At 38.9% G+C, this 23,453-nt stretch overlaps 1 protein-coding gene across 4 annotated transcripts in view; it reads right to left on the bottom strand.

Moving 5' to 3' along the window:
- COL19A1 (collagen type XIX alpha 1 chain) overlaps nt 1-23,453 on the bottom strand; it is a 323,109-nt gene that overhangs the window by 95,405 nt on the left and 204,251 nt on the right. For all 4 annotated transcript variants that reach the window (XM_059178371.1, XM_059178370.1, XM_059178372.1 and 1 more), the window contains one exon: nt 11,062-11,115. In XM_059178371.1, the coding sequence (XP_059034354.1) occupies nt 11,062-11,115 (54 nt within the window). The remainder of the gene's footprint in view (nt 1-11,061; nt 11,116-23,453) is intronic.

Here is a 23,453-nt window from a genome sequence, read left to right as displayed (position 1 = left end):
CTCTGAGTTTTCGTTTATGTAATTAAGTGATAACATTCACTCTCTTTAAAAGCATTGGTTAGAAAAAAAATAAAATAAAATAAAAACATTGGTTAGGATGACAACCACCTCTGCCTGTGTGGTTTCCAAGGCAAACTGCTGGGACTTAAGATAGCCAGGCTGATGGCACTGCCTTATATGCTGCCAAGTTACACAGAGGCCAAGAACTGCAAAATCTGAATAGTTGGGGACATTCTGGACAGTTCTGGGAAACAGCAAAACGAACAATCTGTAGGTTTTACTTTGGCGTGATTATTTTCTCTATGTCAACTCAATCGTGTGACATCAAGGTTTCTCTACGATCTCTAGGTTTTAAGAATGATACATCTGCAGCTGATGATTTTGGCTCAACTGAACCCCAAGGTTATAAAAGGCACATTCAGTGAAGTTCTAGAAAAAAAAAAAATACTTAATGATTTTATGTTTAAAACACTTAGTTCCCCATAAAGGATTACAGGCAAAGAGGAGATGCTGACACTCAAGGCCAGCGAAATTATTGGTGATATTACCCTGACGTTAACCCAGCCCAGAGGATGGTTTTCCTATTTCTTAAAGTAATTTGGAGTATTTTAAGCACTTTGAAAAGCATAGAGAAGAAAACGATAAATTCTCATGAATCCATAATCCAATGTTGTCAGATCCTAACCACTGGCTATATTTGCTTCGGATTTCTTTGTTTTTTTTAATGAAATTACAGATAGAGCTGGAGCCCCTTCCAATCCTATTTTGTACCATATTTCCTCCCATGTTTCCATTCCACTGCTGAAAACTTGTTTTTTTCTCCAGTCACCTTTGAGCTGAACAGTTTTCTACTAGGTAATGGCTGAGCAGAGAAAACCGACTGCATGGAGTTCAGTGAGACCCTACTTCCCTAGATCTTCCCTAGGTCTTCTTCCCTAGAAGGCCTAGAGCCTTGTTCTTGTTAAACCAGAGATAATCTTTTCTTGCCTACCTGACAAAGTCATACAGAGGTCAAATTAAATACTGTATGGAAATACTTTTTGGAAATGATCTCATCAAACACAAACTGTAAGATTATTTTGGAAACAAGTCTCCCTTTCTGAATATCTCTCAAAGGCCAGTCAGGTTCATTAAAACCTTAATGTCTATCCACCACAAAGAAATAGTGCTTAATCCATGCTCTGGCCCAACTAATAGCAAATTTAATGATCAGATATCCTTGATATCAAATATCTTGTTCCATGACCGCGATACACAATGCCTGTCAATTCAGAAGTCCTAATAGTTGGTTTCAATAACATAATCCAAGATGAAGAGTCGGTGGCTCTAAGAAGATAAAATCCTTTTCCTCCAGATTATGGCTGTTATTAGCAAAAAACTTAGCAAGTCCAAAAGTGGCGAATAATGTCCTCCTGCTGCTGTTCACAGAGACAGAAAAAGAGAAGTAATTGGGGGAATTGAACCCAAGTACTAGTTTTCAAATTCTCAACCTGAAACCCCCAGCTGCTTCACATGCAAGTCTATGCATTCTGTGGCCACACAAGGTGACCGTGGAATTTCAGCAATGTGGCAACAGCTGTTTTGTCTAGGACCATGACCTGAGTGGGGGGAACAAGTGGTAATAAAAATGATTAACTGGCCATGTCTGTCTCCATTTTATAGGTCTTATGTGTCTTTATTTTTAAATATGAGGAAGTCATCTTATTTTTATTAAGAAGGGAAATTACTATTCCCAATGACTGAAATAAATGGTTAGGTTCATTTTCTCTGAGGAGATTATCATTATAGTACATGGCCTTTAGTCATTTAATAGACCAAAGAGACTGAGGGTTTTTTGCTGAAAGAAAAACTGAGAAACATGATAAAGCCCTGATCAGTTCAAGGTTTCTAAAAGGGATGTTAAGAATGAGAACTGGATTCCCATTTAGACATGAAGAACCTCAAAATGTATATAGTTACATTCAGGGTGCTTTAACCAGAAATTAAATGTTAAAAATCAGATATTCCTTGTCATCCACTTTATTCAGTAGTCCAAAATGAATTTGGGGTACTAATTTGTTTTAGAGGTGGGCCTTGCTTTACGCTGAAAACAATAACTTTGCACCCTGAATTCTCAGTTCATAGCCAATAAAGCTGGAAATGGAAGATCTAAATGCATGGATAATAGGATATGGCACAGAAATCCATTAGGTCTATGGTATTTTGAGAGCATATAATCTCCATTGCTATGATTAATCATATGACCCAACCCATGAACTACCAGAAAGGAGGCATCTTTTTTTTCTGCCCTCCCCCCTTTTCTCTCCTAGGTCCTTTATGCTTATTAGATACATCAAGCTCATTCCCACCTCAGGTCATTTGCACATCCTGGTCTCTCTGGTTGGAAAGATCTTGCTCTGACCCTCATGGGCTGGCTCCTTCTCAAGTAATGTCATCTAAATGCTCAAAGATGCCACCTGGACCATTTCAATTAGAGTAACAGCTCTTCCAAATCCCTCTTACATTGCCCAGTTAGTTCCCCTGTATCACCTCCTACTAAACTGAAATTGTTTTGCTATCTATCGAATTTCTTACTAACCACTGCTATCCTCAACACACAACTGAGTGTAAGTTATTTAAGGAAGAGACCTTGTCTATATAGCCTGTTTGTCGCTATGCATTTCTTTGAAATTACTGTATGCTCAATGTTTGTGATAGTGACTCACACATGATAGATGCTCAGTAACTATTTGTTGAATAAATGAATTCAATATTATACCCTAGATTACTCTTTTAGCTGTGTATAAGGCAGTACAAACATAACTTTCAAACTGTGCAATGACTCATGCTTTCAAGGTAAAAGAAGTTCTTTTACACCCAGGTTAAAACAAAAACGGAAATAACACGGTTCTATTTGTTTTAAATCATATTGTGGTTTTAGAAAAGAAGCATAAATTGCACTGGAGTCAGCTCCTACAAAACGATCACTGTAGTGTTTTATCAGCATTTTACAATAGATGGGCATTTTAGATATCCATGAGCTAAGGGTTTGCACTTCAACAGTATATCAAATTCATATTGAAAGTGACTGTGGATGAAATAGCATTTGTATTTAAAGGATAGGATAAGCATAAAATGCAAAAAACACCCCTGAAAACAATTTTGAAAATCATGTAGCTTTATAATTAATCCTCAGACACAGAATATATCCATATCTTGGACATCCTCCAAAGGCTACGAAATTTGTTTAGAGCTTGCCCAGTGGAAACAGTAGAGGGAGCTGCTGCCCCACGTTACAAATGCCTTGAAATTCCTGTTTTCAACATAAATTGCCAGGCACTGAAATGTGACACATTTGAGCCCACTGCTCAATTCTCATACTGCAATAATGAAACAATGCACAAAAACAATGCTGGGGGAAAAAAAAAAGAAAGGGAATCAAGAGCCCTGCCTGTAACAGAAAGAAATAATAACATATTTTAAAATTAATATGGTTTTTAATAAACACTTCTATAGTGATGATGGATGAGAAGTAAAGTTAATGTCAAATGGGTGGGCTGATACATACTTCCTTTAATGGCTCATTAGTTAAATTCTCCTGCTTTCCCTCCTGCTCCGCCTCATTTCCAGCTGCCTTCCTCTCTTTTCTAAAGGAACTAAAAACCAGAACACTTTGAAATAAACTAAGGCATTTCAAGTCTTGAGATTTTCCAGGTCTCATTATCATAACACAAGGCCACGATTTTCCATTGCTTATGCTATGCAGATAACTGGAAGGTTTTAAAGAAAAAGAGAAATTTTTATTAGAGTGTGAGGGATAGTAATTGAGACTTACAGAACATCACAACTAATAAAATGCAACAGCTCAGATCGTGGATGAACAAGTCCCACAAGCCAGGAAGAGGCTGTAAATCAGAAGACGGAAAAACACCACTGAATACTCAGACCCCATTATTATTACCTGACTGTGAGTAACCTTCCTCTCTCTTCATGAGTAGATTTACATATGTAGACTAAGCTTTCCATATTTATGTAGAGTTCGTGATTTTCCACTTTAGCAAGTCATCGGAAGACATTCACATTTTTGTTAACAGGATTTGGGGAACTTTATAAAAAGGAGATTGAAGACAATCTCTTCTATCTACAATACTCTGGGTGGATGGATGGTCAGAGTAATAGGAATGGATCTCAGCTACACTTCCACAGAGCTTCACATTTACAAGAAAGATCTTCTCACACATGGCTTTGATTCCTCCCAGCAACTGTGAGAATCTGATGGAGGCAGGTACTATCATTTCAAACTTACAGAAAAGGAAACTGAGCCATGGAAATGCCAAGTGAACTGCCTGAGGACATACTAGTGAGGAGGACCTCACAATCTTCTTCCATCATCCCGCTGTCCTGAGACACTGCAGTGCTATGGATCTCATGAGAAAATCAGACCACGTTCAGTGTCTAATGTTTAAATAAGGCTGATTCAAGTGAAATTACAAACTAGAAGCTTGCCTTTCCCATCTGGGAGGGATCTGGTGAAATAAAGGTGGGTTTAGAGATCAGCTCCTGGGTTTCACTTCTTGTTCCCCCACTTACACTTAGACACAAGTGTAAGTGGGGGAACCTTTATCCTATTATAAGCAACCTTTTATAAACCTATAATAAAATGGGACCGCTTCTACATCTCACCACAGTGGTGAGGATTGCATAAGGCACTGGCCGTGGAGCGCCTCATACAGAGCAAGTATTCTAATAAACTCTTCTGATCCATCCCTTTCTTTTGAACCTGTTTCCTCAGGAGTTAGTATTATTTCCTTCCCTGGGAAGATCCTTAATGTTCTCATGCTTCTCTGAAAAACTGCTCTCCAGCCTCGTGTATTTGCAGGTCATATCAGTCTAAGATATCTCTACATAATGGTTTCCCACCAATGAAGAGTTAGTCATTCAAAACAAGATGGCGGAAGTTATTTGGGAGAATTTGAGAACTTTTTCCTTTGTATAGGTAGTATAGGCTCTGCCTGTTAACAGGAAATTGGACTAATATTTTATTAAAAAATATGTTTACTGGGGCGCCTGGGTGGCTCCGTGTGTTAAAGCCTCTGCCTTCAGCTCAGGTTGTGATCCCAGGGTCCTGGGATCAAGCCCCGAATCAGGCTCCCTGCTCAGCAGGGAACCTGCTTCCCCTTCTCTCTGCCTGACTCTCTGACTACTTGTGATCTCTGCCTGTCAAATAAATAAATAAATAAAAATCTTTGAAAAAAAATGTTTATCATAAAAGGTTGTGGCTAGCTCTGTTAACCAGTTTAATTGCTCCTTAACTACAAGTATTTTGATTAGGAATAATCTTATTTCAAAGAGGATTCATGTATGTAAATTTCAACTGAATCTTCCTCAGAGTAAAAATTGCTATTAAATATGGGGAAATAGGGGTGCCTGGATGGCTCAGTTGGTTAAGCATCTGATTCTTCAGTTTTGTGCAGGTCATGATCTCAGAGTTATAAGATCAAGCCCCGCATTAGGCTCCACACCCAACGCAGAGTCTGCTTGAGATTCTCTCTCTCCCTCTCCCTCTGCCAGTCCTCTCTCTCTCTCTCTCCCACTAAGTAAATAAAATCCTTTAAAAAGTAAATATGGAAACTAAATTGGAGCAATATATATGACTTTGATGAAACACTAATTCAAAAAGACATAATTCATAAAGACAATTTAGTAATAGCAGTTCAGCTTTTAGTAAATATTGCATTATTAGAATTTTTTCCCTCTAAGAAATATGCTCTCTAAGGGGAAAAAAAGGTTGTCTTTTAAATACTAAGAGGGAAGTAGTGGGAAATTACTCTTTGTAAAAAATGTACCTTTTTGGAACAAATGTTTAAGAGTGAGAAAATACAAATTTAATTTCAGAACAAAAAATCGCAAGTAGAAGGATCGATTAAAGTGTTTTAATTATTTGAGTTGCTTCAGGCCATTAGAGATTTCTTTCAGTTCTATTTTTAAAAATCTTCATTGATGTTCTTTTAAATAACAACACTACCTTTGATTTAGGGAACATCCCTGAAACCCCAAAAGGAATAATATTTTCTTGAAGAAACTGAGCAAAGTATCAAAGTATGCCTGTTATCAAAGAATTCATCTCGGTGCTTTTTAGACAATCACACTAATCAGAATAGAGTTTTTTCTCCCTAATTTTTCTAAAAGCTAATTGCTCAAACATATATCCTAAAATTATATACTAATTTTATGCTAATTATACTAATTATATACTAATTTTCTCAATGGCCATGAGACTCCCTATGTAGAACTCTCCTCGAATTTTGGTAGCTTAACCTGAGATGCAGGGCTTCATATGAGGTTCACAAGGACCCTGGCAGGGCTCGACATGTTAATGCTGGTCTCGAGCTTTTTGTCCCAGAACTGCGTGGGCTGCCTGCCCTTCCCTACTCCCCAGGGCCACAGTGCTCTGCATTTGCTCAGGCTGCTTTCCCCTGTCGGTGATACTCAGTTTGCTCTCTCCTCCCCCTCTATTTGTTTTACTGGACAGCTCCTTTCAACTCTTTTTTCAACAGTTTTATTGAGGTATAATTGATGTGCAAACAACTGAACATGTGTAATGTGTACAATTTGATGAGTTTGGACGTACGAAAACATCTGTGATACTCTCGTCACAATCTAGGTAATTGACATATGCAACATTTCCCGGAGTTTCCTTGAGCCCCTTAGGTGTTTATTTTTGTTTTGTGTTGTGATGAGAACACCTAACTGAGATCTATACTCTTCACAAACTTCAAAATGAACGATATTGTGCATGATACTCTACAGGCACAATGTGGTATGGCAGATCTCTAGAAGGTCTTCATCTTGCATCACTGAAATTTTAGATCCATTGAATAACAACTCCTATTTCCCCTATCTCGCAGCAGGCAACCACTATTGTGTTCTCTGCTTCTCCGGGTTTGACTATTTTAGAGATCTTAGATGAATGGAATCAAGTAGTCTTTGCCCTTCTATGACTGGCTTTTTTCACTTAGCATAATGTCCTCTAGGTTCATTCAAGTTGTTGTAACTGGCAGGAATTCCTTCTTTTTTTTTTTTTTTAACGCTCTGTTTTTACGCTTCAGTTGTCAATTCCTGAAGGAAACCATCTCGACCACTATCTTTTCTAATTCTCTCCCTCTCCCTTTGTTCATATTTCTGTAAACTAAACTTGAATCCCCAGAGGGCAAGGATAATACCTTACTGATTTTTGTAAGCCCCACTCCTAACAGAGTACTAGATACATGGTAGGCCTTAAATAAATGTTTGTCAAATTGCTTAACAACGTAAATTAGGAGCAGGTTGATGTTTTTACCAGCTCATTTTCTTAAGATAGGAATTAATATGATCTTAAAAGGACTGCTTTCAAAGAACTCTGTTTATTTCTACCCATGTGAGAAACAAGAGTCCTCTTGCTAAAATACACGATGTTCAGAAAAATTAAACAAGAAGATAGCATAGAAAAACACAGGGAGCCTGTTAGTTGGCTTTCACTTCCAATGCTGCCCTTGGCTAAGTCCTGTAAGTATGAGTAGGTGCCTTCCAAGAGTTTTTGCAGCATGCAGGTATACAGGTCGCCCGTTCAACCCGTCATCTGAACAACTGCAAAAAAATCCAGAGCAGGATGAAAACCGCACCCCAATATAAAGTTTTGATAATACTTGTATTTGAGAAAAGATATTTTAGTCACCTGGAGGAGTTAGCCCAGAATCAAATAGATGAAGAATTTCCATAAGCCACGATTCTTAAACAGAAAATGAGCTATTTAAGATATTTTCTTTTAAAACAAAAGCTGACCTATGAATTAAAACCCTTTTTTTCTCATAGATTTTTCCCCCTTATTTTTGTAGTTGGTTCTTTCACAATATTTTATAATAATCGGTATATTGTTATATTACAGAAGATAACAAAACCCACTGTTCTTTTAAGTACTGTGTACCCAGGATTTAACAAACACTGTATCAGACCCACAGCTGAGTTGAAATTCTAAATCCAGTACTTGAAATAAAATAAGTACCTCTCTTCCCCAAATGCCCTGGCAATAAACTAGAACCGGTGGAATTGAATATTATAAATTCCTTCATAGAGTCGCATTCTTCTTAATCTTCTAAATTCTTCAGTAAACTCCATTGATTTATAGCTGAGAACTCATTCCAGGACTCGGAGTAATCTTCTTTCCTAGACATTTGGCAGGCTTGTCACAAAAGCCTTCATCATTCAAATTCCTCCTTTGAGACAACAATTATCCAGTTTTAAAAGCAGTATCATATGTTTAGAAAGTATATGAAGGTCTAATCTTGCCTGTTCGCATTCACCAGCTTTTCTTCTTTATAGCAGAAGACAATTGTTGCAAATCTTATAACACATTCTCTGTTTTGCTAGAAAATTTGGAATAAAAATCAACAAAGCTAATTCCTGTAAAGAATGGCTTCCTGGCTCCCGAGTTATGCCTCTTTTTTCTCCACTTGCTTTTATAATCACTATCCATTGACACCAGTACATTGATAATAGAACAATCCACTTGAATGGTGAAAGTGGATGGAATGAAATCAATGACAGGAGAGCAACCTTGTTCATTTTTCAGATACCCACCCATGACCACATCCTAAGAAAATCCCAAGGTTCTAGGTCTGGAGCCCTCTAGTGGTGGTGAGTGGTGGTTCTGGTCTTTAAAAAGCCACTTTCTGGGGGCGCCTGGGTGGCTCAGTGGGTTAAGCCGCTGCCTTCGGCTCAGGTCATGATCTCAGGGTCCTGGGATCGAATCCCGCATCTGGCTCTCTGCTCAGCAGGGAGCCTGATTCCTTCTCTCTCTCTCTGCCTGCCTCTCAGTGTACTTGTAATTTCTCTCTGTCAAATAAATAAATAAAATCTTAAAAAAAAAAAAAGCCACTTTCTGGTTTTCATCTTTTTTTTTTTTTTTTTAAGATTTTATTTATTTGTTTGATAGAGAGAGACACAGCGAGAGAGGAAACATAAGCAGGGGGAGCGGGAGAGGGAGAAGCAGGCTTCCCGCTGAAAAGGGAGCCTGATGGCAGGGCTTGATCCCAGGACCCTGGGATCATGACCTGAGCCAAAGGCAGATGTTTAACAACTGAGCAACCCAGGTACCCTTCTGGTTTTCATTTTCTTATCTACAGAATATATTCATTTGTATACTAATTCATTAAATAATTAACAATCACATGCTACAGGACAGAAACTGTGCTAGGCAATGGTGTTAAAACAGATGTTCAAAAAAATTGCAGTGCACCAGGCCGACCTAGAAAGAAAGCAACAGTATGAAGCACTGTGCCATGTGCTACCTCAGTGCAGGAGGTACAGGAGTGCAAGGATTGTTGGCGAAGACGCCTCACGCACTGAGAGCACTGACAAGGGCTCTGCAGGAAAGCTGAGGCTGAGATGAGTCCTGAAGACAGAGGAAGCTTACTGAAGCCTCCAGATGTGCAAAGCATGGCATTTTTGAGATAGTAAGTGAGGATGACACTACAGGTTACAAGCAAAGGAAGGGCATAGAGGACGATGGGCAAAGAAACATCGAGGGCCAACTAAGAAGGGCCCAGAATGACACACAGAAGATGTAGAATCCAGATATAGAAGGAGAGAGAAGCTATTAGAATTTCAAGCCAAAGGATCACACAGTCTGAATTATCATTGGGAGATATTACTCCACTCGCAGAAGGTAGAGGCAATGAGACCCTCTCTGAGACAGCTACTAAAATACGGATACAAACAGACAAGGGCCCAAACAAAGTCAATGGCAATGAGGAAAGAGAGGAGGAGATGGATTCGTGAGCTATCCAGATGTAGAAAGGACATGATTTAGGAGCTGTCTGGGAATGGACGATGAGGGGGAGAAAAAAAAATCTAGAATTATTTCTGGAGTATAGTTTGGGAACATGCTACTTTTGTAATGTGTAGGAGACCTATAAGTGAAGACAGTGAGCAGGCAGTGGGAATGTACGAGCCTGGAACACAGGAGGAATGTCAGGGTTGAAATAAAAAAACTGGAAATGTTTAATGCACGCAACATACAGATAGGAGAGGAGGGAACACTGTTAATGGAGACAAAAAAGGATGGCCCCAGAGGTAGAAGGAAAAAAACCACATCAATGTCACTACACCAAGAGAACTAGGAGTTTCAAGGAGAGAGCAGGCACCCCTGTAAATTCCTATATAGCAGTGAAATCAAATGAAGAGTGATCAGACCCAGGGAATCTCACACCTCAGAGATTACTGGTCACCAAAGAGAGAAAAGTGCCATTAAGGTAGCCTGGACACAAATCAGAGTCTGATGGGCTGAAGGATTGGAAGAACCACAAGAAAAGGAATACATTTTCTAGAGGCTTGGGGTAAAGAAAAATATGAGCGAATTGGCTTGAAGTTCTTTACAGCTCTTTCCAGCAACAGCATTCTACAAAATTCTGCTAACGAACAGTTATATCAAGAAAATTGGTCATGCTTCTCCAGATATCTAAGATATCTAACTTGCTACCAGCCTGGACATTAGGAAACTGAGGAGAAGGAGCCAGGTGGGTTCAGATCAGGATTCATCTACTTGGAGACTTGGCTTTAGGGCGCTCATGTAGGCAGTGCAGTGGCTCCTGTCTACGTAAGAAAGAGGTGGATATGGTGTGCAGACAGCTACTAGCCTCCCTTACCTCATTGTTTGTGTGGTAGTGGGAGGTGTAGGGAGTATAACCATTTTGTTTTATTTTTTTAATAATTTATTTAATTATTTGAGAGAGAATGAGATCAAGCGAGTGGGTGGAGAAACGAGTGGGTGGAGAGGGGGCGGGAAAGTGAATCTCAAGCAGACTCCATGACCAGCACAAAGCCCAACAGGGGGTTTGATCTCATAACCCTGAGATCACGATCTGAATTGAAACCAAGAGTCCAGTGCTTAACCGACTGAGCCACCCAGGCATCCCAGGTTATAACCATTTTAAACAGTAGAAAAGATCGAAATTAGCTACAGGGGGGAAAATAATCCATAGATAAGTAAATACACAGGAAGAATGCGGTCTCTCCTAAAGGACAGTCATCATGCTGTTTACTCACAGGTGGTCCTGGGGGACCCGGTTTTCCTGGAGGACCTGTTTTTCCTCGTCTTCCCTGGAAACAAAAGAGAAACAGACCATAAATACTGTGATGCCTTTTTCTGCTTTTAGATGAGACAATATTAAACGGCAATTTTAAAGATAGCAAAAATTAAAAAATAATTTCAAGCCCACCTGACCTTTAAACACCAATGAAATCTAAAACCCACAGGCCAAATTTTAATGACCAGCAGGAGAAAGATAGTGCCTGCAAGGAATGAACGTTAACTTAGAGGCAGTCCTTTAAATGCTGTCTACCTCGGTACTGTAGTCAAGTAACATAAAGCATCTGAAAGATGGTCTAAGATTGGCATTTTATCTGACGAGTCTATGGTTTTGGATGCAATAAAACCTGCATTTGTCATCTTAAATTGGTGTTTCTTGAAGAACGGTCTGAATAATTTCATAGGAGTAACCTGAGGGTAGGATTGGGTGTTACAAATGCACGATCTGAAGCTTCATCCTCGACTTACTGGTTTAGAATCTCTGGGCAAGGAATTCATGAATCTGCACTTTAAAACCATCTCAGGTCACTCTTATGCTCACTAGAGTGTGAAAAGCACTACCCGAAGCCATACCGTAATCCTGTGTATAGTATAAAGCACATCAACTAGCTCTTTTCATCCCTATGGATGGTAAAGCTATTTTTTAAGTAAACTAAAATAAATATCCCTTGCTGACCCATCTTCACTATGGCATTGAATGTTAACTTTCCCAAGCTGACCACTAGCTAAATTTCAATCGCAAGAGTTAGAAAAGTAAGATCGTGCTAACATCTCTAGGTGACTGTGTACCTAATATCATTTAAAGGGCAGTTAGTTATTTTTTATAAACTCCCTTTTTAAATTTCTCTCCTTTTCTAATAGAAGGATGTAAGCGTAGGTATTGAAAGCATATATTTTGAATGAGAAGCATTTCTGAGCGTGTTTTATTTTTATTTTTATTTTAGAGAAAGCATGGGAACTGGGGTGTGGGGGTGCAGAGGGAGGAGAGAGAATCCAAAGGTGGGGCCTGGAGTCTGATGCAGGTCTTGGTCGCAGGACCCTGAGATCATGACCTGAGCTGAAATCAAGAGTTAGATGCTTAACCAGTCGAGCCACCCAGGTACCCCTCCGTGCATGTTTTTAAAATATGGTCACTGTACTTCACTGTTACTAATTATTTTATTATCATATTGGTAGTATAGTAATACACATTAAGACTTGTTGCTACTGACAAAGTATTGCGTTAATCTTTCAACATTTTTGGGGGGGGAGAACTGTAAACATAAACACAGAAAGGCCCATCTCATTCACTAATTTTCTTGCTCTGAAAGTGTCAGGCAAAGTCACTTCCTCTTTCTGGTTTTTTTCTAGGCTGGGAGTGAGGTAGGAAGTCCAATGTCAGTTAAAGGAGTGGAATAAAACTGGGGAGATAAGTAAGCACATACCACACTATGATCGGATGGGAAATGCTTGCACTGTTGCTGAAGGTACATTAGGTGCACACCATCAACAATTCATACAAAAACAGCAGTTGTTTTTATAAACAATCCTAGCTCACATCCACGAACAAATTTTTAAAACCTTTATTAAAAACAGAAATATAATTAGTGGTCTTTTCATGTATTTCCTGTTGCAGAGATCTAAACCTGGGAGTTCCTTTGGGGAGCTGTAACTGGAATGAATATATAATTTAATAGTCTGTATACTTAATAAAGGTTATACCCGTGTACATCATTTTCTGGTCTTGTAGTTTACACATTCTGAAAATCAATATATTGGGTCTTTTAGTAAATGTAAGTCAATTAGACCCTGAGGACTAATCAATGATAAAAAGTTTACTTACAAAGTGGAAGCACTGTAATTTATTTAGTCACAAGAGCACAAAGAAACAAAATCAATGGCATCGAAGTGGGTGATAGGTTCTTTCTTTTAGGTTGAGGTAAGTTAAACCATGGGATCAACTTCTGTGGGCATTCTCCTTTCTTTAAAGGCGACGTGTGTATTGATCTGGGCAGGAAGTAGGGAAAATGAGGCTGACTATTGATCAACTTTTCTCACAGAGTGAATGGTTAAGGCAAACTAAATGTCCGATATTGTAACATACCCTTGTCGTATTTTAGGAGGTGGAAGTACAAACATTCACAATTCAGTACGGTGGGGGCAAGCATCCAAATTCTTGCTTATCACTGGTGATTTAAGCGATCACTTAAGTCAACCTTGCAACCGTTGGAGTGCACCGATGTGTATGCTGGAGGAGCGCTGGGGAATGCTGCCTTTGTTCACGTGTCCTTGCTAAGGGTGGATACGCAGGTAAAGTATTTCTTAAGGCCGTTAATTTACTGGAACATACTGTGTGCCGCAGATAACTTCAGATAGCATGTATTTCAGTTTAAATGTGGTTTGGAGGCTTGAGTTCCTAGTTACTCCCTAATCCTGATTGGAATTCTTTTTAATGATTTTCTTTACAAAGAGACACAGTATACATTTATTTATTTATTTATTTATTTATTTATTTATTTTTTGGCCATACAGCCAAAAATTTCAGACTTAGGAATTTAGCTTAAGTCTTAAGTTTCAGTGATCTAGGAAGGGGGCTCCGACAGGACAAGGCAGGAGGGTAAACGGATGAGAAACAGGCTGGAAGCTCCAGAGGATGGTGTCTGGGAGTGGTCCGGAACTACTGGAGTGACAGAAATTCTGGGCCTACTCCCGGGTATCATCTTTCTTCTCTCCAAAGAGCCCCAGGAATTCAATCCTTTTTCTTCTTTCCTGCCATTCAAGTCCTCCTCCAGCTGCACTGAACAGTCTCCCCTTCTCCTGTTCCTCCAAAAGATCGTTTGCTTTTCCATTTCAAAGCATTCAGGAAAGGCAAAAGCCTCCCCTAAGAGATAATGTAGATTTTTGGTAGAGTGAATTTTATTACTCAAGCCAGGACAGTTCAACTCATATTTTATATTAATTAATGTTACTTGTTACTTATACATGTATCACTAATAACATATGCCAAGACAGCAGGCCTAAGCCACAACTCTCTTCCTAGGACTAAAATCAGATTCCTTCAGTTTTGCTGAGGAAAGTGTATTCCATGAATCTCTGTTCTTTTCTTTACAGGGCTCTAGGGAACTGTGTGGGGACGCTGGGGCCGGGGCGAGGGCTGTTGCTGGTGGAGGCGAAGTGATGGGAGACATAGCTGTCTCACGTTTGTTCCCACGTCTGCCTCCTTCTATTTCAGTGTCTTCCCTGCAATGCTTGCTCAAGACCCACTGTAAAGTGAGACAAAAAGTAGGGACTTGGATGAGTGTGGGGATGAAAATCCTGGCAGACAAAGATAAATGCTGAGCTGGGGTGACCTTCCTGGTTAGGATGCCTGCTCCCAGGTGGCCATTTGTTCATAAGCAATTGTGATAAATTGGAGCCTGGCTGATGGGACCTACTGTTCCAGCATAATCACAATTTGGCTAATCCACCCCTTTTCTGAAAATGGGAGTATGAAGCATAGAACAGATTCACCATACGAGGTTGCCCTGGAAACCTCAAAGTGCCCAACATGTAAATTTCCTGTTTGGAAGTAGTGTAAAGGTTAATAGACAGCAGTTTAGATATTTGTCTAATGATTTAAGCCCAGCGGTGCTCAGACCTGATTGTGTGTCAGCATCATCAGGAGGGCTAGTTAAAACAGATCAGTGTATGTAGAGGAAAAGGGAACCCTTGTGCACGGTTGGTGGAAAGGCAAACTGGTGCAGCCAGTTTGGAGGTTGGAGGTTCCTCCAAAAAGTAAAAATAGAACTACCATACTGATTCTACTCTATTTGCTAAGGAAAAAGAAAACACTAATTTGGAGAGATATATGCACCCCTATATTTCTTGTAGCATTACTCACAATAGCCAAGATATGGAAGCAACCTAAGTGTCCGTCAGTAGATGAACAAAGAAGATATTACACACACACACACACACACACACACACACACTGAACTATTGCTCCACCATAAAAAAAGAATGAAATCTTGCCATGTGTCATAACACAGACAGACCGAGAGGTTATTATGCTAAATGACATAAGTCAGATCAGACAGAGAAAGACAGATACCACAAGATTTCACTTATATGTGGAATCTAAAAAAAAACAAAACAAATGAACAAACAAAACAAAATAAAACAGGAAACCTACTCTGAAATACAGAGAACAAACTGGTGGTTGCAAACAGTGAGGAGGGTGTGGGAGAATGGCTGAAATGAGTGAAGGGGATTAAGAGGTACAAAATTCCACAGGGATGTAAAGTACAGTGAAGAGAAGAAAGTTGATAATACTGGAATAATTTTGTATGGTAACAGATGGTAAGTAGACTAATTGTGGTGATTATTTCATAATAGATATAAATGTTGAATCACTGTTGCATATTTGAAACTACTATAATATTGTATATCAACTATACTTAAAAAAAACAAAAACCAACATATTTGACTCCCCAGTTGAGAGTTTCTGATTCACGAAGCCTTGGGGCAGGGCCTGTGAATTTACATTTTTTTTTAAGATTTTATTTATTTATTTGACAGACAGAGATCACAAATAGGCAGAGAAGCAGAAAGAGAGGGGGGGGGGGAAGCAGGCTCCCTGCTGAGCAGAGAGCCCAATGCGGGCTTTGATCCCAGGACCCTGAGATCATGACCTGAGCCCAAAGGCAGAGGCTTTAACCCACTGAGCCACCCAGGCATCCCAAGAATTTACATTTTTAATAGGTTCCCAGTAATACTGAAGCTGCTGACCTAAAGACCATACTTTGAGAATCCCTACTCTCAGCCTCAAGCTTTTACTCATATTTCAAGTTAGGCAATCATGTAGAACTGCTAATATCCTGTAAATCTTGTAGCTTAGAATAAAAAAAGCCCAATTGGTTTTGTGATTATGTGAGTTTATGTGAATAAAAAGCCCACTGTCAAGTTTAAGAGCACCTGGAATGGAGTGCTGCCTTTTTCTTTTATGGAAATTTTTCGTGTCAAAATTTCATTGCTGTAAAATTGATATTCATACCTCACAACACATCTGCTAAGTACTAAAAAAAAGATCATATGTAAATTCCTACCATATACACCCATTAGGATGGCCTTCTTTAAAAAAAACAGAAAATAAGTGTTGGCAAGGATGTGGAAAAATTGGAATACTTATTCACTCTTGGTGAGACTGTAAAATATTGCAACTGCTATGGAAAACACTATGCAGATTCTTAAATCTTAAATTCTTAAAACCTTAATTGTTTAAGTAGGACTACCATGTGATCTAGAAATCCCACATCTGGGTGTATATCTAAAAAACTGAAAGCAGGCTTTTGAATTTGTATATCCATGTTCACAGCAGCACCAGCCAGAATAGCCATGAGGAGGAACAAATTCAAATGTCTACTAACAGATGAATGGGTAAACATAATGCAGTATATACATACAATGGGATATTAGTTAGTCTTAAAAAGGAAGGAAATTCTGATACAGGCTACAAGGTGGATGAACCTTGATGACATCCTGCTAATTGAAACAAACATAGTAAAATAAGTCACCAAACAAAAATACTGTATGATCACTGTATGCATCCCTTAGATGAGGTACTAGAGTAGTCAAATTTATAGAAACAGAAAGTACAATTGTAGTTACCTGGGGGGTGAGGGAAGGGGTTAGAGGGGAGTTGTTTAATGGAGATAGAGTTTTAGTTTTGCAAGATGAGAGAGTTCTGGAGATCTTTTTCACAACAATGTGAACGTACTTAACACTACTGAACTTTACCCTTGAAAATGGTTAAAATGGCACGATTTATATAATGTGTATTTTTCCACAATTAAAAATGATACTCATGACACGACATGTAATACATGGTCATAATAACATTAGTTCCTTCTCATCCTGCTCTTCTGCCATCCTCTGCCCAACTGTCCACATTTTTAAATTTAGAAATGTTTGATAACATATCAAGAAAACAGATAATATGGATTGTGTAGGAATTAAAAAGTATAGCCAACTCTTAACTATGTATATAGAAATATGGAAATTTTTTCATCTAAAATAATAATTGAGGAGCCCATGAAGCATAGAAATATGAGAACTAAATTATGGGGCATTCATACAATGGGATACAATACAGCAAAAAAAAAAAAAAACCCTGAATGGACTATACTATATGCAACAATACCAGTGACTCTTGCAAACATAGTGTTCATCAGTTTATAAAAGGAATAAACTCAGGCAAAGATAATCCATGCTGTTAGAAGTTATGACAGGCTACCGCAGTGGGAGCGGGGAGTGAAGGAAAGCACCCGGGGGATGTTACAGTGTGGGTGATGCTGATGTGTTGTGTGCCAGTGACATGGCTGGGGTCGATATTTGAAAGATCACCAAGCTATATATCCTTATGATACATACATTTTTTCTGAATGTATATTACAATAATTTGAATGTATATGACAATTAAAAAAAATGAAACCAGGAGATTTCAACAATAGAATGATTTTATTTGAATTATCTAATGACTACAGCCATCTGCATTTGCTGTGTGGAAGGCTGCAGAGGGTCACTATTGTCAGGAAGATTAAAAAAAAAAAAAACAAAAACAAAAACAAAAAGGACAGGGCTACTTAAATAAATGACATCTACAAATTTTCAACCGTTAAAAATAACCATCCTTCCAGGATGACTTGCAGTATGAGAGCACATGTATCTTAAATTAGTCACTTGATTTATAAACACTTGGCCCCGCAGGAGCATTAAGAAGAGAAAGAATGCAAATAATGGGCTACTGGTACTTAGCTGACAGATGGTTTTTGCTGCTGATGAGGATGATGACGATGAAGACAAGGTTAAAGCAGGAACTGGACTTCAATAAGGGGTGGTACACAGACTGCGAGCCCACAGAGGAGACACATGGGAAAGCAGGCTCTCTCAATTGTCAGATCTTGCCAATACAGCTGGCTCCTCTCAAATAGTTCCCTGTTCCCGTGTGTGTATTTCGCACACTCTTAGGCATCAGCTCAGCCTGAACAAGGTATCAAGGAAATGTCATGGAAGAGGAGACAGGGCCTTGACTGGCACCCACAACTGTGAATGAGGTGTTAATTACACAGGAAAACATTGCAGACTCTTTGGGGAAGTTTAGTTGTCTCTTTTTACATTGTGAGCGGAAATAAGATTTATGACTGATATAAAAAGTTACCACATTTTGAAATCAATGATATGTGAAAAAAAATAGGAAAGGAATACTGATGTAAGCAATGCATAATATCCTAGATGCATTTTACTTCTTAACAGATATTTAAAAATACATCTATGATAGCAACAGCTCTAGTCATGAAGTTCTCATTATTTCAGGGATCAGACAAGTGGCTCTTGTAAGGACATGGGAAAATGTAATTCAGCAGGGACACATAGGTTCAGAGCTGTGGAAAGATGAATGCATAGTGTAAAGCCATTCTCAATATTGCCTTCCTCTTTTAGGGTGGGATCTCAAAATTTCTAAATCATTGCACAATTTCCCTGTCTTTCTGTCCCTTTCCTTGCTTTTCCTTGTACAGACTTTGAGTAACTACAGTGGCTTTTCAAAACCAGTTGGAAATATGACAATATTATCTAAACCTCCTCAGCTACAACTGAACAAGCGATAATCTGAATAAATGATAACACTTCATCAAAGCATTGCTTTCTCTTCATCAAAGCAATGATAACACTTCACCACTAGCCAAATGGTCTAGTCTGTGGTCTGTAATGTCTGGAGTCACTGTTCAGTATTCCTATTATTATGTTGTTACTAATCTGGTCATGAAGATAAGTAATTCCAGGTCTCACCTCTTAACCCTCTTCTTATTGGATGTATCAACAATCAACTTTTCCCTCTGTGCCCTGAGCAACCCATGGTGTACCACAAATACGTAAGAAAAGTCTATGACTAATAATTACTAAAATGGTTACCATTCATCAAGTGCTTGCCATAGTCTAGGCATAGAGTACTAAGCAATGACTTAACATTATTTTGCTTAGTCTTTTTAAAACTACTGTGCATGGGTGGCGCTGTTCCCCCTTTACAGAGAAAGGTTGAACAGCTAGCTCCAAATCACACTGGGGGGGCCAAATTTTAAGCCCAAGTACGTTTGAGATCTTAAAACCTATAATCCTCAGGATTAAGGTTTCCTTGGTGGGTATCCTGATCATTCACAATTTAAGTTACTTTGCTGTTGTGATTGTTGAGGTTCTCTTATTTTCTCAAAACCAAGGCAGATTTTTAAATGTCCCAGGTGCTTTTCACTTTGTCCTTTGGAATTTGGGTCTCCTGAGGTCTCACCTGCTCTCCTGGCTTCTCTTTGCTTTTGCCCCAGAATCTACCCTGACTTCTGCAGACCTTCCAACATGCCAACCACAACCTTCCGTTAGGATTTGTCTGGACTCCTGACTGAATTACCAAACCACCAAACTTGCTCAGTCCCGATTTCTGGCTCTGTTTTCTACGCCTGCCATTGTCAATCTCTGCCAAGGCACTCGACTCATCTCGGTATCATGGGTGGGGCAGAAGTAGGATGTGGCTAAACAATTTCCTGAACACGCTGTGAATATATTTTCACATCTTCGTGCCACATTAAGGGGGTGGATGCTGGAAGTGCACTATGAAAAGTTCTTTTCCTCCATAACTGGAAATTCACAGCAGGCATGCTCGCAGACTAGAAAAGGGGAATCGGGCTGTGTACACTACCTTCCTTGTCTGAGGGCAATGCCACTGGTCTTCTACATCTCTAAGCACTTTCAGAATGCCTTGTGAAAGCTAAAATTTATCTTTCGCCTTTGTTAAGGGAACTGTTATATTTCTAATTTAGGGCAGGTAAAATCAACATGTAGATGGAAAAATCATGCAGAAACACTGTTGTGTCTACTTTCACAGAAACGTGAAAATGAAAATAATGGGGTCAGAGAGGTCAGACTCTGAACAGACTTAGCTCTACCTACCAGCCCGGGAACAAAGAAATCATTAATGACATTTTATATCTTGATTTCACTTAATGTAAAGTATTAGATAGTATAATTTCAGCATTTTTGAGTTGCCTACTTTAAAAGATGAAATGTACCCTCAAGGGCGGTCTTTTAGAACTGCATTTTCAATGTGCAGAATTGATTAACCACCGTCAAATAAATTCATAGGAATACATTTTGCAGCTATCCAATAATTGCCTGGTGATGGAAGAGAATTCCAGAGGATCCATAAGATGAACTATACTGGTCACCTGATTTCAAAAGAGAATTTTCAGGGCACAATTCTCAATTCACCAGTTTGAATTTGCTAGGTCAAATTGCACTTGGATGTTTAAATGCTGACTTCAGAATCAAACCCTAACAAAAAGATGGGTGAATTTGTTTAAGGAAAATGTACTGTGTTTTCCATACTATGCAAGGGAAAAATACAGTAAAATGACTAAGACCTGGATCTTGCCTTCAGACTAGAAGAGGAGGGACAGTTATTCATAACAACTATTTGGATAGACTTGTTCATTTTGTGTTGAGTAAGCCAAGGAGTTTGGGGCCGGCTTGGAATAATTCTCACCCATCTTCTCTTTAGGGAAAGGGAGAGGGAGGGTCACCAGCATGGAAATGAAATGGAGGGAGGAAGCCACCTGTACATCCTCAGCAAAAAGATGTGGCACCAAACCCTAAAGAGGGAGAGCTCTTCCTGGATGCTTCTGCACTGACACAGATGTGTGTATCCTCTTTGGTCCTTTTCTCCTCTGATACTTATAACCAACATTTCGGTCAAGTGTGCTCAGACGGCATTTCCCAGCCCAACACTCCTCCCCCCCCCCCAATTATTGATTGATCCAAGTATTGGGGAATGAACTGATGACCTTCAAACACTGAACACTTGAGGACATGCCATTATGCCAATACTGGGTATATTTTTTCTTGACTTGAATACTACTTAACATTTCTTCAAACTTCACATCCAATGCCACTTGAATCTATGACTGAGTAGAAGTAGTATGGAGTCTAGCCTCATCAACCTGTCTCTCCAGACAGTCTCTCCCTCCTTCAGCTCCAACCTTTTCCCAGCATAAGGTTAGGATTTCCTGGGAAAGCCAATGTCCCACTTGGTCCTTGCAGCTCTGGTGGTGGGTCACTTGCTAGATTCTTTTTATGTTCTCCTTTGATTTTTCCATCCCCTTTAGGGAACTATCCTACAGGCAGAAATCCCAGCTACATCTTGTTCCTAGCATCCTGCCTTCATGTAGTACATACATATATACGTATGGATTTTTACATAAAACCTGCCCAACTCAGCTTTATCAACCTTGTATAACTTTCCATTAACACTTTTTAACTCTTCATTTGTTCATTTCTCACTCTTCGCTGTGTCTTTGTAGGATATTTCCCCCACTCTCAGGCAGCATATTCCCAGATTCATTCATTCATTTATTCATCCATCCATCAATCCATCCATCTATCCCTCTATCCATTCATTCAACAAACATTTACTGAGCCCCTAATATAGCCAGATCTTTCTGGAAATATCTTCAGTCTTGCCCTTTTATTGGTAAACAATAATAGTAATAGATAACCTATGGTCCTTATTCTGTGCCAAATACCATCCTAGGCAATTTACATCTTTTTATTCACTGAGTCTTCAAAATATCCTTGTGTCATCTCTGCCATACGGGATGAGGCAACTAAGTGACAAGCAACCTGCCTAAGATCACTTGCTTAGTAGGTAGCAAAGCTGCAGGCAACTTGGCTGTATCATCTCTGATCATGCTATACTTACGGCACATCTGATAACTAAACAAATAAAGATAAGAATTTCGGATAGCAATAAGAATTATTAAAAAGAAAGGGGGGGTGAAGAATATAAAGTTATATAGCGAGGTATGCAGTTTTAGATAGAAAAATCAGACCCTTGAACCAAGTCAGTCTGTGACCCATGCAAGGTCTGAGAAAGGGAATCCAGCAGAGGAAACAGCAAAAAATAAGTCCTGAGTATGGCTTTTCAAAGAATAGCAAGAAACAGAGGTGGCTAGAGAAGAGCATGTCCATTTGGTGGGGGTAGTGGGCAAGCCAGATTATTCTGGACCTCATAGATTATGATGAAGGTTTTAAGTTCTATTATTTTGATTATGATGGGAAGTTACTAGAAGTTTGTCTTTAAAAAGTCATATAATAGAGGCTGATCTAAGTGCCTAAGTAGATAATAGGCAGGAAAGTAAAACTACTACAAAGTCATCATTTAATACAGGGGCTCAACAGAACTGATTTTAGGTTATCTGACTTGGATTCCTTATGGCAACACTTCCTTCCATTTGTGCAGATAATGAGGTGTTGATTCTCAAAATAGCATCTTATGATGGTTTATTTCAAGTATCAACTTGATGGGGCCATATTTGGTCAAATATTATTCTGGTGGTTTTTGTAAAGGTGTTTTTTGGGGGGTAAGATTAACATTTAAATCAATAGACTTTGAATAAGCAGACAGTCCTCCATAGTAGAAAACTTGCCCAATCAGCTAAAGGTCTGAATAGAACAAAGACTGACTGACTACTCCAGCCTCCAGTCTGCCTGCCTACTCTACGGATTTTGAGATTTACTAAACCTCCATAACTGTGCAAGCCAATTCCTTAAGATAATTCTATGTGTACATATCTTGTTGGTTTTGTTTCTCTAGAGAACCCTAATACACATTTCCATTTACATGTACAGATATTTTTTACCTTCCATTAACATTTTATGTTACTGAATATATTATTATTTGATATTTGCCCAACTCATTGTTTTTGATTAGAACAGAAGATATACAAGGATGTGAGATACATTTTATCATTCACTGTGAACTATGACTTTAAAATAGAGAAAGCTGCATTGTGTAAGTAATCTTGGTAGAGTTATACAAGGATATTAATAATTTAATGAACTCGTACTCAAGGGGGAAAAATGTTCTTGAAACATGTTAGGATGAATTTTCAAGGGAAGGACCTAATTAGCAGTGTCTGAAGCATATGTCATCACATTTAGAAAACAAGAACTAGTCCCTGTGGACAGAATGGTACGTTGGATTTTAAAGCTTTAACTACTCTAGTTAATACATATGATTAATGAGCAATATGTCAGTTACTGGCCTAACTCAAGTTAAAGACCTTCCGGGGGGGAAAAAGATGTTTTAACTAATACAGAGAAATAAGCAAATATAGTTTATAATCCCTTTTATATTATGATCAACCAATAACTTAGAGTCCTTATTGGGAAATGATATCATTGTTTGGATGGCTTTTAAAATATAGGATCAAAGCTACAAAGATGCCCTAAGGTAATGGATGACCAATGTTCAGTCCCAATGACCTAACAATTGAATCCTGAGAGGCCAATA

The sequence above is a fragment of the Mustela lutreola genome, chromosome 6 (genome assembly GCF_030435805.1).
Source record: "Mustela lutreola isolate mMusLut2 chromosome 6, mMusLut2.pri, whole genome shotgun sequence".
Lineage (NCBI taxonomy): Eukaryota > Metazoa > Chordata > Mammalia > Carnivora > Mustelidae > Mustela > Mustela lutreola.
Note: the sequence above shows the minus strand (reverse complement) of the source record. Positions and strands in the feature narration are given on the sequence as shown.